This window comes from Chrysochloris asiatica, unplaced genomic scaffold, assembly GCF_000296735.1.
Source record: "Chrysochloris asiatica unplaced genomic scaffold, ChrAsi1.0 scaffold00054, whole genome shotgun sequence".
Classification (NCBI taxonomy): Eukaryota; Metazoa; Chordata; class Mammalia; order Afrosoricida; family Chrysochloridae; genus Chrysochloris; species Chrysochloris asiatica.
The window spans coordinates 3,920,383-3,933,585 of record NW_006408572.1 but is presented as its reverse complement, the minus strand read 5'-3'; the positions used below and the strand labels follow the sequence as shown (position 1 = coordinate 3,933,585).

The following is a 13,203-nucleotide window of genomic DNA, read 5'->3' as shown; positions in this document are numbered from 1 at the left end:
GGAGGGGAGTGATTGACTTTGCAGTCTAAGAGCGGAGGTTCCTGGAACCATCAAGGGAGAAGGGCAAAGAGTGGGACCCTACCCAGAGAAGTTGTGACGCCAGAGATGGAGGCAGAGACTATGACGTGAAGAGATGGAGCAGCTGGGGACTTTAGACCCAGAGAGGGAAAGTGGCTATGCACTGATGACAGGAGGGCAGGCTTGCAGGGTATACCCTTTGGTTGGTTGATGATTTATGTAGGGGATTGTAACCCTGGCAATAAAACAATATACAATAGGATGAATGTAAAGCTAATGTTCTCCCATGTACACTATCATATAATTCACAACAGAACATTTTTTTTTAATAATGAATAAATAAATGAGAAGGTACAAAAAAAAAAAAGTTACATGACATATTGCATTAAGCAACTCTGCTGCACAAAACCTATTTAAAGTGTTCAAGAGCAAAGATATCAGTTTGAGGACTAAAGGTGTGCCTTACCCAGGCCATGGTATTTTCAACAGCCTTATATACATGTGAAAGTTGAATAATGAATAAGGAAGACTGCAGTATAATTGATGCATTTGAGTTATGGTGTTAGAGAAGAATATTTAAAGTACCATGGACTGCCAGAAGAACTAACAAATCTGCATTGGAAGAAGTACAACCAGAATGCTCCTTAGAAGTCAAGAGATGGCCTGACTTCATCTCTCATACTCGAACATATTATTAGGAGGGACCAGTCCCTGGAGAAGGACATCATGCTTGGTACATTAGAGAGTCAGCAAAAAAGAGGGAGACCCCCAACAAGATGGATTGGCACAGCAATAGGCCCAAACATAGGAGCAATTGTGAGGCTGGTGCAGGACCAGGTGGTATTTTGGTCTGTTGTACATAGAGTCGCTAAGGGTGGCAACTGACTCTATGGCACCTAACAACAACAGCTACGTATTCTGTTGTTTGGATGTCCCACACTTTGCTTATCCATTCACCCATTAAAGGACATCTGGCTTGTTTCCAGTTTTTGACAATTACGAATAAAGCTGTTACAAGCATTCGTGTGCAGCACATTTACTGTACTCAGTGTCATCATACTACAGATTCTTCTTCAGCTTGCTAACATTTCTTGATAGGTTTAGGCCAAATGTAAATCCTCAAAGATTGTTACTGGTACCTTTTTAATGAGGTTATAAACAACTGAGAGGTACAATTTGGGGAAACATATATAGATACAATAAAAGTGAACAAAAAGCAAGGGAGAATAAATTAGCACAGGATATCAGATGAAAGGATACACAAGAAGGGAGAGTCAGGGTAATGGAATTGAGAGGACCATGCAGTTGTTGTTGTTGTTGTTAAGTGCCGTCAAGTCGGTTCCAACCCATAGCGACTTTACATAAAGTTTATTACTAAAGTCTTATTTTTAAAGTCTAAAAGTTAGGTAGTGAGTTCATGGATGTTTATAATTTTATTATAGATAGATAGAAAATAGATGAAGAGAGATGATAGAGAGAGAGAGAGAGAGAGATGATCTGCATAAAACAATGGTGAGAGTTCATCTGAAACCAAAGATTGGAAAGAGAGAGATGGGTAAGGAATAGTGGTGGTAAAGAAACCAAGAACTCGATTAGACAGTTCTTAGAACAATCTAGCCAAGAGTGACGATATACACAAAGGATTTAGTGTAAAATAATGTATAAAAGATCACTTTTATGATAGTAGCAATTAAGGAGATGAACAGGTCTACAAGATTTGGAAGTTGAGCCTCTAAGAGAAAAAGTATGCCTTTTAATGAAAATTGTGACTAAGATGATACTTTTTAAAAATAAAATAAGTTCCATTTTCAATGCGTTACCAAAGGTTCCTGTGGGACACATTCAGGGAAGTCCTCAGTTAAATAGTAGAATGAAGATATAAAACTTTGGAGCAAAATTAAAAGAGTACAGATTGAAGTGAACTTGATAAAGTTATGGAGATCAATGAAATTATTTATAAGACTGTAAATCTTGTAAAATAAATAAATGAGTGAATGTAAAATGAATAGATGAATAAATCTTTAGAAGAATGGGTGGGAATGGCAGTCAAAGATTGCTTTGATAAGCTAAATAAAGCAGTTCACAGATAATATTAACAAATAATTGAGGGTTTAATTTTCCTCATAGTTTCCTTACATGTTGTTGCTAAGTGCTGTCAAGACAGTTCTGACTCACAGAGACCTTGTATGGGATTTCCAAGGGGCATCTGGTGTATTTGAAGCATGGACCTTGCACTTAGCAGTCCAGTGCTTATCCTATACTGCCACACCAGAACTCTGCTTCTATATCATCAAACAATCCCTTGGCCCTCATGGATACCCAGTACACAACCCATGAAAGTATAAAATAGTCGGACAAGGACACTAAAAGCAAAATGTGATTATTGATTATATATATATATGTATTTATCATTGAATGTCATCTTATCCGTGTCTGGGGAGGTCTTGTCTTGGAAACTAGAGCATGTATCTGAATCTAATAATCTAAAAATGTAGGACACATACACTAGAAACAACAACAACAACAACACTAGAAAAGCTTTAGCATGAGCTGGAAGACAGACCAAGAGGTTGATTATACCATACTCCTTTAGTTCCCGGCTTGTGCTGGACCACAGAGGAGAGGGGCCCACATTCCAACAAAGATCCTAGAATAGCTCATCCTAGAGTTTGGACTCTGAAGACAAGCCCTCTTGAAAACTTTCTCACCAATTCTTACATCTAGAAAGAACTCTGGGAACAAGGACTCTTGGGAGTCACTGTATCCCCTCTGGGCATAGATGTAGGCATGTGTAAATGAGTCTCAACAATTAATGTGGCTTTGGCCTGAATGAAGACCTAGGGGAGTTATGTTTCAAGAGCCTTTATAACCTAGTGAATAATTCCAAACAGTCTCTATGCTATGATCCCTGCTGCTTCCTTGAGGAGGAAACTAGAGGACTCATCTTCAGGGTCTGTCCAGCACAAGCCACACTGGCTTTGTCCACCTCTTCTGCTCCAAGGTGGGGAAACTCAGGGCTCCTGTTTCTATACCAGCCTGGCTCTGTTTCCTCGGGAGTGTAAGACCAGGGACTTGCTGTCCAAACCCTCTATTGACCCTTCTCCATCATTCTCCCAAAAAGCAATGTTGAAAGAAACTAGACCGCCTGACTGTAAATTTTCCATTTGTGGAGGGGTGTGAAGGCCAGAGGGCCAGGACCCTAGCTCAGCACAGATGACTCAGGAAGGACTATGTATGTTGGAGAAGATGGTCTGTATGCCATCAAGGGATGGCTAGCTTTTAACTGAGCAGTTATTTTGTGCCAACAGCTGCATTTCATGCAGTATCTTCATTGACCCTCATAAACCTCCAACAGGTAAGTAGAGCTATTGTGTTATACTTATCAGGTTGATGGGAAAAAATATTGAAACAAATTGTCTAAACTAACAGAGAAGTAATGGCAAAACTATGTCTAGAATCCTAGCCTGACTCCAGAACCAATGTTCTCAAAGATGGACACTATTGTTAAGTGCCATCAAGCTGGTTCTCACTCATAGCGACCCTTTATAGGGTATCCCAGGAGTGGCTGGTGAGTTTGAACCACTGATGTTGTGGCTAGCAATCTAGTGCTGATCCTACAGTGCCACCCCAGGAACTCCAAAGAAGGGAGAGATAGGGATAACCACAAAGCAGAGAGAAAGCATACACATCCTACCCTTCCTTTATCCTCTGTCAGAGCCTCCTGCTTTGCCTCTTTCATATACAACACAGCATCATTAACCACAATAATGAACCTAAAGACACAGAAGACAAGACTTTGCAGTCTGACAACTCTAATGTGATCAATAAGGGGTAGTTCTGCTTGGTTTCTCAGTCCTAAACTGTACCTCCTGAAGTACTATTATATCCATGTCTGTATCTGTGTAGAAACACACAGTTTAAATATCACCTTGTAGTCATCCTTCCACCAGATTGTCCCTTCAAAATGTTGCCCTATGGAGGAGGATAGGTTGTCACTCCAAAATGTTGCCAAGAATTTAATTTATATATCCAAAATATCTGCAATAATGCTAACATATCCCTATTTCCCCCTTCAAAAAAAACTAATGAACCCATTTCCAATTTATGAATTCATAGCACCTTATGAATAAAGTACAAAAGTCCTTGCTTTGGATCAAAATCTTCCAAAATATAAACCCAAACTTCTCCTTCAGGCTGATTTCTTCCTTCTCCACTACCTGGACCCTCTACTCCTGATAAGGAGAGCCAACATACCTTTGTCTGAATTTACACACTGTTACCTGAAATCTTTGTCCTAGGGTTTTTCTCCATGATAAGGAACTTGGATTTTATCTCTTAGACGGGAGACAAGGAATGATTTTTTTTTTTTTTTAAGAGTCAGATCCATTGCATTTGAATTCTGTACATATAAATTTGGATCCAGTAAGCAGAGGTCTCTGTAAAGAAGCCTGACTGGGAAAAACGAAGCAGAGTGGAGTGGTATATAGAAAGGGTTAAAAGATACAGGATGACTTTTTTAATGGCTAACTAGTTGCCATGGTGTCTATTCTAACTCAAGGAGACCCTATGCTTTCAGAGTAGAATTGCACTCAATAGGTTTTTCATGACTATTTTCAGAAGCAGATTGCCAGGGCTCTCTTCTGAGATGACTCTGGTTGGGTTTAAGCAGCCAGTTTTTCTAGTACTAGCCCAGTGCTTAACCACCCGAAGCCCAGCCTCCTCACCTTAAAAAAAACAAAAAACAAAAAAACACTCTACCATTGAGTCATTTCCGACTCAAAGCAACGCTATAGGATAGAGTAGAACTGCTCCATAGGGCTTCTTTATGGAAGTAGATTACCTCATTTTGTACCTGCAGAGCAGTAAATGGATTCAAACTGCTGACTTTTCTGTCCCAATGCTTAATTCACTGCGTCACCAGGGCTCCTTTTATGCCACCTCAAGACTATTCAATGACTAAAAAGGCTATCATAAGTTTACTAACCAGTGGAAAAGAGCAAGTGTCAATGGAGATATTAGAGAGAGAAAACATAGTAAATGAAAGAATTAGTGGAGAAATATTGCTGAAGAAAAAGAAAGGAATAAAATGAGGCCATATATATGAATACACCATTTTATTTTTGAGTCCTGGGAGAATACGAGCAGCATGAAGTATGTGTATGGATTACGTGCAGGGGAGAATATTATGGAAATATTCCTGTATGGGCTTCATTTTCTCAGTAAGCAGGAAGTGACATCCAGATTTCTGGAAGAGTATTGATGTAGGGTGTTGAGAATTTGAGGACAGTGGTAACAGTTTCAGAGAGCTGCCATAGGTAATACGGAAATTTTCACCTTCACTAGCAATTGTTTAATTGTTATCTAAAGTGGTTATACTAAATTCCCATGTCGCTGTTGTTAAGTGCCTTTGAGCCAGTTCTGACTCACAGCAACCCTGTATAGGGTATCTGAGGTGTGACTGATGGGTTTGAACCACCAACCTTGTGGTTAGCAGTCCAGTGCTTATCCTACAGTGCCACACCAGGATTCCATGGTGGTGGTTATGTGCCATGGACTCATTCATTTTAATACCTGATAGGACAATTCCTCTCTCCTTATTCCTTTATTTCAAATTCTTCTATCTATTTTTGACTCTCTTTTCTTCTGTATGATCAGTTTGTAAAATTTCATGCTAAAAAATGAGAGCAACAACAAAAATATCCTGTGGTATTTTGATTAGAATTACATCAAATTCTTAAACTAAATGGAAGATGATTGGCGTTTTTACTACTGTGAGTCCTTATAACTATTATTAACATTGCATACCTCTGCATTTTTTTAGGTGGTCTTTTTTGTACTTCAGTAATACTTTTTTTTTGTACTTTTTTAATACTGTTCTTGGACCTCTTTCATTAGAAGTATTTCTAGATTCCTTAAAATTGTCACTGCTATTGAAATGGGAGTGGTCTTTTAAAAATTTTTAAATGTTACATATTTATTGTTACTTAAATGTAAAACAGTATGGTGGTGGTAGTTGTGTACCTTTGAGTCAATTCTGACTAATAAGGATCTTGTATAGGATTTGAAGCTATAAATCTTTATGGGAACAGAAAGCTTCATCTTTCTCCCATGGAGTAGCCAACAAATTCAAACTGCTGACTTCGCTGTCAACAGCCCAATTCCAAACCCACTAAGCTACCAGGGCCCCTTTAAAACAGTATAGAATAGTATTATCCTTGTTGTTATGTGCCATAGACTAGAATAGTATTAAGTTTTTAAAATATTGATTTATATCCAACAAATTTGCAGAACTCTCTAGTTTGCCAATAGTCCCTTGGATTTCCTGTGTAGATAAGGATATTCTACGAATCCTATATACTTTGTTCTTTCCTTTTTAATCCTCATATGGCATAATATTTTCTAGACTTCAAGTGTTGTATGCAGAGAGCACAAGTTAAGGTCTATCGCTTCATGTGGACCTCCTATTACATAGCGGTATTAATATCCCAATCCAGCCCTTTGGGTCTATATTCTGGTTGGAAACCCCAAAGGGTTTGCAGCTCTTATTCTAAGCATTTTCTTTGTTTCCATACCTAGGTATCCCCATTTTTTTTTTTCTTTTAAGGTTGACTATCTGTATACTTTTTTATTTTCATAATTTTTATAGAATTTACATGTGTTTTAATAGGAATAAGACCTACTGACATGGCTTAGCCTGTCATGTTGCCAAGAACTCCACCTCTAAAATTTTACACTTCCAAACCGTGTAGCTAACTGTGGTCCCTGAGCCCTCCAGTTTTACTGAGTCCTTCCAGCCCTGAAGTATTATGTATGATTCTGAATGAAGATGGAAAAGGACATTACAGGAGAAGAAATAAAATTTCTTTAGAGTCAAAAGTGAGAAAGCACATCACATTTTTTGGGAAAGATAATTACCTACCATATAATTTGCAACTGTACCTAATATATAATTCGCCTGTACTGTCCGAAGACACTAAGAATTGGTCATTGAATTAATTATAGATTGAAGGAAGTATTGAGTAGAGAACTCTTGAGAAAAATGATTTCATTACTTAAGATTGTTGTTGTTGCTGTGCTGTCTAATAGGTTCTGACCCATAGCGACCCTGTATATGGCTTTCAAGGAGCCTCTGGTGAGCTTGAACTGCTGACCTTGTGGTTCAAACCTACTTTGCAGTCCAGCGTATTAGCCCACATTGCCACACCAGGACTCCGTGTCTTAAGATGGCCTGGACCACGGATCCACGTAGCAAATAGATCATAAAATGCATAATGGTTTAAACAGATTTCTCTCTTATGTAACAACCCAAGTGGTTGGATTTGGTGATTAGTAGTTCATCTGAACAGGGAGAAGGAACACAGCTTCATTTCATCATGTGACTCCACTAGTCCATTCACCCCTCTGCCATGCCATATATGTGGCTGGCTGTGTGCCGTGGAGTCAGTTCCGACCCTGTACAGGGTTTCGGAGGCTGACCGCCTCATCTTTTTCCCGCGGAACAGCTGGCAGTTTCGAACTGCTGACCTTGCAAATCGCAGCCCGATTGGTAACCACTATGCTACCAGAACTCCTTATGCCTTATACAGCCACTGACAAAAGAGGAAGGAATAAGGGAGCTCAGAACTGAATTGGCTTGAACTCAGTCACATGACAACACCTCACAGCAAGGGATGCTGGGAAATGTAGTCTAGCTGAGTGTCCAGAAAGACAGGAAGTGCAGCCAGAGTGCTCCCTGGAGGCCACGATGGCCAAACTTGCCTCATACTTCTGACACAGTGTCACAAGGGACCAGTCGCTGGAGAAGAATATCATGTTTGCTAAGGTGGAGGGTTAGAGGAAAAGAGGAAGATCCTCCCAAAGAGATGGATTGGCCAAGTGGCAGGGTCAATGGACTCAAGCGTGGCAACAGTAGTGAAGTTGGCCCAGGATCTGGCAGTGTTTTGTCCTGCTGTGCATAAGGTCGTTATGGGTCGGTACCTACTCGATGGCACCTAACAACAACAATGCATATGGTCTCAAAATGCAAGATGGATCAAAAAGCAGTCAACCGTTATTCAAGCAAATAAGAATAATAATTAAAAAAAAAAAAGATGATGTCTTCATGAAAGTATTGAGATTGTAAGTAGAAAAGTGGAGTTAAGATAAAATCACTTTAAGTGAAGAATCAATAAGATCAGACATAAAGGTTAGTGAAAAACTAGCAAGTGTACTTTTGAGCACCCCATTTATGGGGAACTCATGGACTACACCCGGATTCAACTTTAAAAATATTGAATGCAAACTTATTGCTGTAAACAACGAAAAATACTCTGTAATAATCTCGCTAGAAGAAAAAACACTATATGGTTTTCCTCCTCAAAAGAGTTTGCAGTCTACTTAGATTACACGTGCAGAGTTCGGTTAGACATGTTGGAAGGATGACACTTCATGGATGGAAAAAGAAAGCAAGTCTACAGAGTTGCTGGTAAAGTGATAGTTGAAGCCACTATGGAGCTAAAGGAGTTACCCAAAGAAATGATGAATAAAGAGAAGGGAAGATCAAAGACAAAAGTAGTATGAGGACATAACTGGGAAAGACATAAGACCTATCAAAGAAGATGATAAAATTTTACTTTGAAAATGGGACACCTGGGAGGATGGATAATTCTTAAGGCTTATTTTACTAGGTGATATACTTAGTGGTCCTTGTGATTTACAATTGACTGATGTGGACATAGCGCTCACTTTGAGTTTGGTCAGGGAACCAGCTCCTAAATGTCATATGATTTTCTACAGGCACACCCTTTGCACTGGAATGTTTGGCAAAGATTCTAAAATGTTGTCTTGTTGTAATCATGTGATAAAATTAGCATCTGATTCTGGTTTCTCCACTGAGTTGTAAAGTTGAGGGCAGAGATTATACCTTATTTCACCTTCTTTTCTCCAGCACAGTTACTGGCATACATGGCAAGCTTAATAACTATATGTTGAATCAATGCATGGATAAAATACATTTTCCTTGGAATTGGAAAGCAAAAGGGTCTAGCAAATGGAATATGAAAAGTTCATTATCTGCTAAATTTTTAAGTTTTGGGTGTTCCAGTGATGGTGGTGCTGGGTTGGTGATGAAAGGCAACTCTGACTCCCAAATGCTCACTTCTTATAAAGGAATGTCCAAGAGTGACAATGAATCCCACTGACCAACAAAGATTGTTTTGCCCAAAATATAAGCACTCTTTATATTTAGCAAACCCTGGTAGAAAGAGAGTTGTCCGCTGTAATCAAAAGTGGTGGATAAGGAAGATCATTACACAAAATAACTTCACTAATAATTCTGGATTTTTTTTTTCTCCCTTTCCTGCTAAAGGAGCTATGAGGGAAGAAAACCAGTCCTATATCCTAGATTTCATCCTCCTGGGAATTACGGGTCAGCAACAGCAGGAAGATGTCTTCTTCATCCTCTTCCTGTTTGTTTACCCCATCACACTGATTGGAAATCTGCTCATCATCTTGGCCATTCGCTTTGACGTTCACCTTCACAACCCCATGTACTTTTTCCTTGCCAACCTCTCCTTTGTTGACATCCTTTTCTCATCTGTAACCATTCCTAAGATGCTGACAAACCATCTCTTGAGCAGCAAAGTTATATCCTTTGGAGGATGCATAACACAGATGTATTTTATGATTGCTTTGGGTAACACAGATAGCTATATCTTGGCTGTGATGGCATATGACCGTGCTGTGGCCATTAGCCGTCCTCTTCATTACACAACAATTATGAGCCCAAAGTCTTGTATCCTGCTTATTGTAGGGTCTTGGGTGATTGGAAACACCAATGCTCTTCCCCACGCTCTGTTTACAGCCAGGCTGTCCTTCTGTGGCAACCAGGAAGTGGCCAACTTCTACTGTGACATTACCCCTTTACTCAAGTTGTCCTGCTCTGATATCCACTTTAATGTGAAAATGATGTACCTAGGGGTTACTGTTTTCTCTGTGCCATTAGTATGCATCGTTATCTCCTATGTTCGGGTCTTTGCCACTGTCCTACGGGTCCCATCCACCAAGGGTGTGCTCAAAGCCTTCTCCACCTGTGGCTCCCACCTCACAGTTGTTTCTCTGTATTATGGGACAGTGATGGGCATGTATTTCCGCCCTCTGACCAGTTACAGCCTAAAGGATGCAGTGATAACTGTGATGTACATAGCAGTGACCCCGATGCTCAATCCTTTCATCTACAGTCTGAGGAACCGGGACATGAAGGCTGCCTTGGGGAAGCTCGTCAGCAAGAGAATTCCCTCCTAAGAAGTGTGAATTACAGATATACATAGAATTCAGGTAACCACCATTACAGATATACATAGAATTCAGCCCAATGTCATCCCCTTTCAAGAAACCATTGTTCTTTCCAACCATAAAATTTGTCTTCTCAGTCATTTCATTACAATTAGATGAGACATCTTACTGAAATGATCACTTCACATGGATTATTGTTTCTCTTGGCAGAGTGGCAGCTATGTCCAAGCTTCTGTCATAATGATACTACTAACAGAGTAAAGTTAAGAAAGTTTGAGCTCTGGTTGCCACATGTATGTATTAGGAATGAAAATCTCTGCCTTGTGTCTGTCAAAAGCATGAATGGATCACATGGGTTCATGCTTTGAAATCTATAAATCACTATTGAAATGTGAATTCTTATTGTTCCTCTACTGTGCTTGTATGCCTTTGGGGGCAGGAGCTGACATAACACAACATTGGTCATAGAGAATACATCCAGTAATTATTGGTGGAAGGAAAGATTAATGAATGAAAATGTCTGTCTCTGCCATGTAATCTAACAGTGATAAGACATAATCAGGATGATACGCCACAGGTAAGGCAAATGAGTGACACACTCAGATGCTAACTGAAGGGCTGGCATTTCAAGCCAACCTTGAGGTACCTTGAGAGAAAGGCCTAGTGATTTCCTGAAAAATTAGCCATTGAAAATGCTATGGAGTACAGTTCTACTCTGCCACAGATGGTATTGTCAGGAGTCAGTCAACTAAAACAGGCTTTGTTTTTTGTTTTTTTAATCAGAAAGGAGATTATTGATTTATCTATTAAATTTTTTTTAAATTCTTACTGCATAGTTGCTAAAACTACACTGTCTCTAAATGCCAGAATATTCCCCCTGACATATTGCTAAAATGACACTCATCAGTAAATTTATTGCATGTGAAAGTCAAAAAGACATGACATGCTCTGATTTAATTAGTTATAATATAAAATAAAGCTGAGTTGGCAGGAAACTGGGGTGCCAGATAACAAAGAAAGAAAAAATAGGGTTTTGATCTTAGATGGATAGCCCTGATTGTTGTTGTTGTTGTTATGTGCCGTGGAGTCAGTTCCGACTCATATTGCCCCTGCATAGGGTTTCTGAGGCTGTAAATCTTTACCGGAGTAGAAAGCCTCATCTTCTCCCATGGAACAGCTGGTTGGTAGTTTCGAACTGCTGACTGTGAGATTCGCAGCCTGATTCGTAACCACTACACACTACCAGAGCCCTGATTATGTAGATAATATTCCCCAAAAACAGACCAGTTATCCAGCAGGTCACTAGATACCCATAAAGGAATTCCATTATCAATGATCTGAATCTATTTATGAGAAAATTATCAAACTCTTTCAAACTATTAAAACTAATAAGTGGTCTCACCTTTTCAAACATAGCAATGTATTGAAGAAATGAATTGAGTATATCTTAAAGAAGTTTGATTACCGGTAACAATATAATATGTTTATTTTCTATAGTTAATTCACATTGTCAAGAATTTTTCCATGAAAAGTTGCATGTTTAAAGATGACTGTGATGGTGGTGGTGTGCTGTGGAGTCGGTTCCAACTCACAGTGACCTTGTATACTGTTTCCAAGGCTGTTCATCTTTACAGGAGCAGAAAGCCCACAGAATGGCTGGCAAGGTCAGCAGCCCAACTCATAACCACTATGCTGCCACAGCTCCTTAAAGATGGCTGTACTTACCTGTTCATGCTTTCTGGCACCTAAAACATAAGCAATGAGAACTATCGTAATAATCTCTTTTTTAACCAAAAAAGATTTGATTCCCAATGAATATAAATTTATGTAAATGAATAGGCAAATGACAGAGTGGGTGAAGGCATTTCATTTAGGGAATTTTCAAGGTTAGCCAAAAAAATGTTACTTAAGTCTATTTATTGCCTGTCTTTCCTCTTAAGAATGAGAAAGTCTGGGGTCTGTTCACTACTGTGCCCCTAACACTTGGAACAATGGTAGCACATACTAATTACTCAATACATTTGTCTTAAATGAATAAATGAACCTGCAATATTATGTTTGAAAAATAAATGCATCAAGATTATTTTAGTTGGGTGAACTCAAGACTGCCAAATGTCATGAGCTCTTTCCCATAGTAAAAAAACTAAGTGCCAAGGAGAAGAGTATGAAAGAAGAGCTGAGGAAGCACAGATACTTAGGAAAACTCCATAGCAATTTAACTGCTGTATCAACCTCAGATTACTTCTTCTCTATTGTATATTCTACAATAAACATAAAAATCTATGTATATGTTTGTAATCTTAATTGCAAATAAAAACTTTTGCATGCATAAACCCCAAACCAAATCTACTGCCATCAAGTCATTATAACTCACAGTGACCCTATATAGTGTCCACAGGTGTAAATCTTTACAGGAGAGGACAGCCTTCCAGAGGAGCAACTGGTGTGTTTGAACTGCCAACCTTGTGGTTAGCAGTCCAGTTCTTATCCTTTAGTGCCACCAGTGTTCTTTATTCAATTATTGTTTGCTCAGCAATCTTCCTTTGATTCTGCCAAACATGCCATCCTGAAGTGATTTTTTTTTTTAACTGTAATTTAATTTGTTACACGTACTCTACTTGGTAATTGGGATCATCCCTCTAATCAGTAGAGATAAAACTTCTTTCTGAATGGCCTACAGAATCTCGTACAATTTGGTTGCCTCTTAGCTTGTTGTGTCATTGTTAGGTGCCATCAAGTTGATTCGGACTCACAGTGACCCTTAACAGAATGAAACAGGCATAAGAGAATGAAACCCTGCCAGGTGTCCTTCCAATTGTTATGTATGGGCTTACTGTGTATTGTTACGTATGTTGCTGCCACTGTGTCAATCTATTTTGTTGGAGGTCTTCCTCTTTTCAGTTCTGGTGTGGC

General features: G+C 39.1%; 1 protein-coding gene across 1 annotated transcript; it reads left to right on the top strand.

The window, feature by feature from the left end:
• The first annotated feature begins 9,369 nt into the window (after positions 1-9,369).
• Positions 9,370-10,299, top strand: LOC102818499 (olfactory receptor 1A1-like). The gene has a single exon (XM_006863250.1). It carries the CDS (start codon positions 9,370-9,372, stop codon positions 10,297-10,299), a length of 930 nt encoding a protein of 309 aa, XP_006863312.1.
• Positions 10,300-13,203: the final 2,904 nt, after the last annotated feature.

Coding starts and splice junctions, on each gene's coding strand:
- LOC102818499 (XM_006863250.1), top strand. CDS start 9,370: ATGAGGGAAGAAAACCAGTCCTATATCCTAGATTTCATCCTCCTGGGA.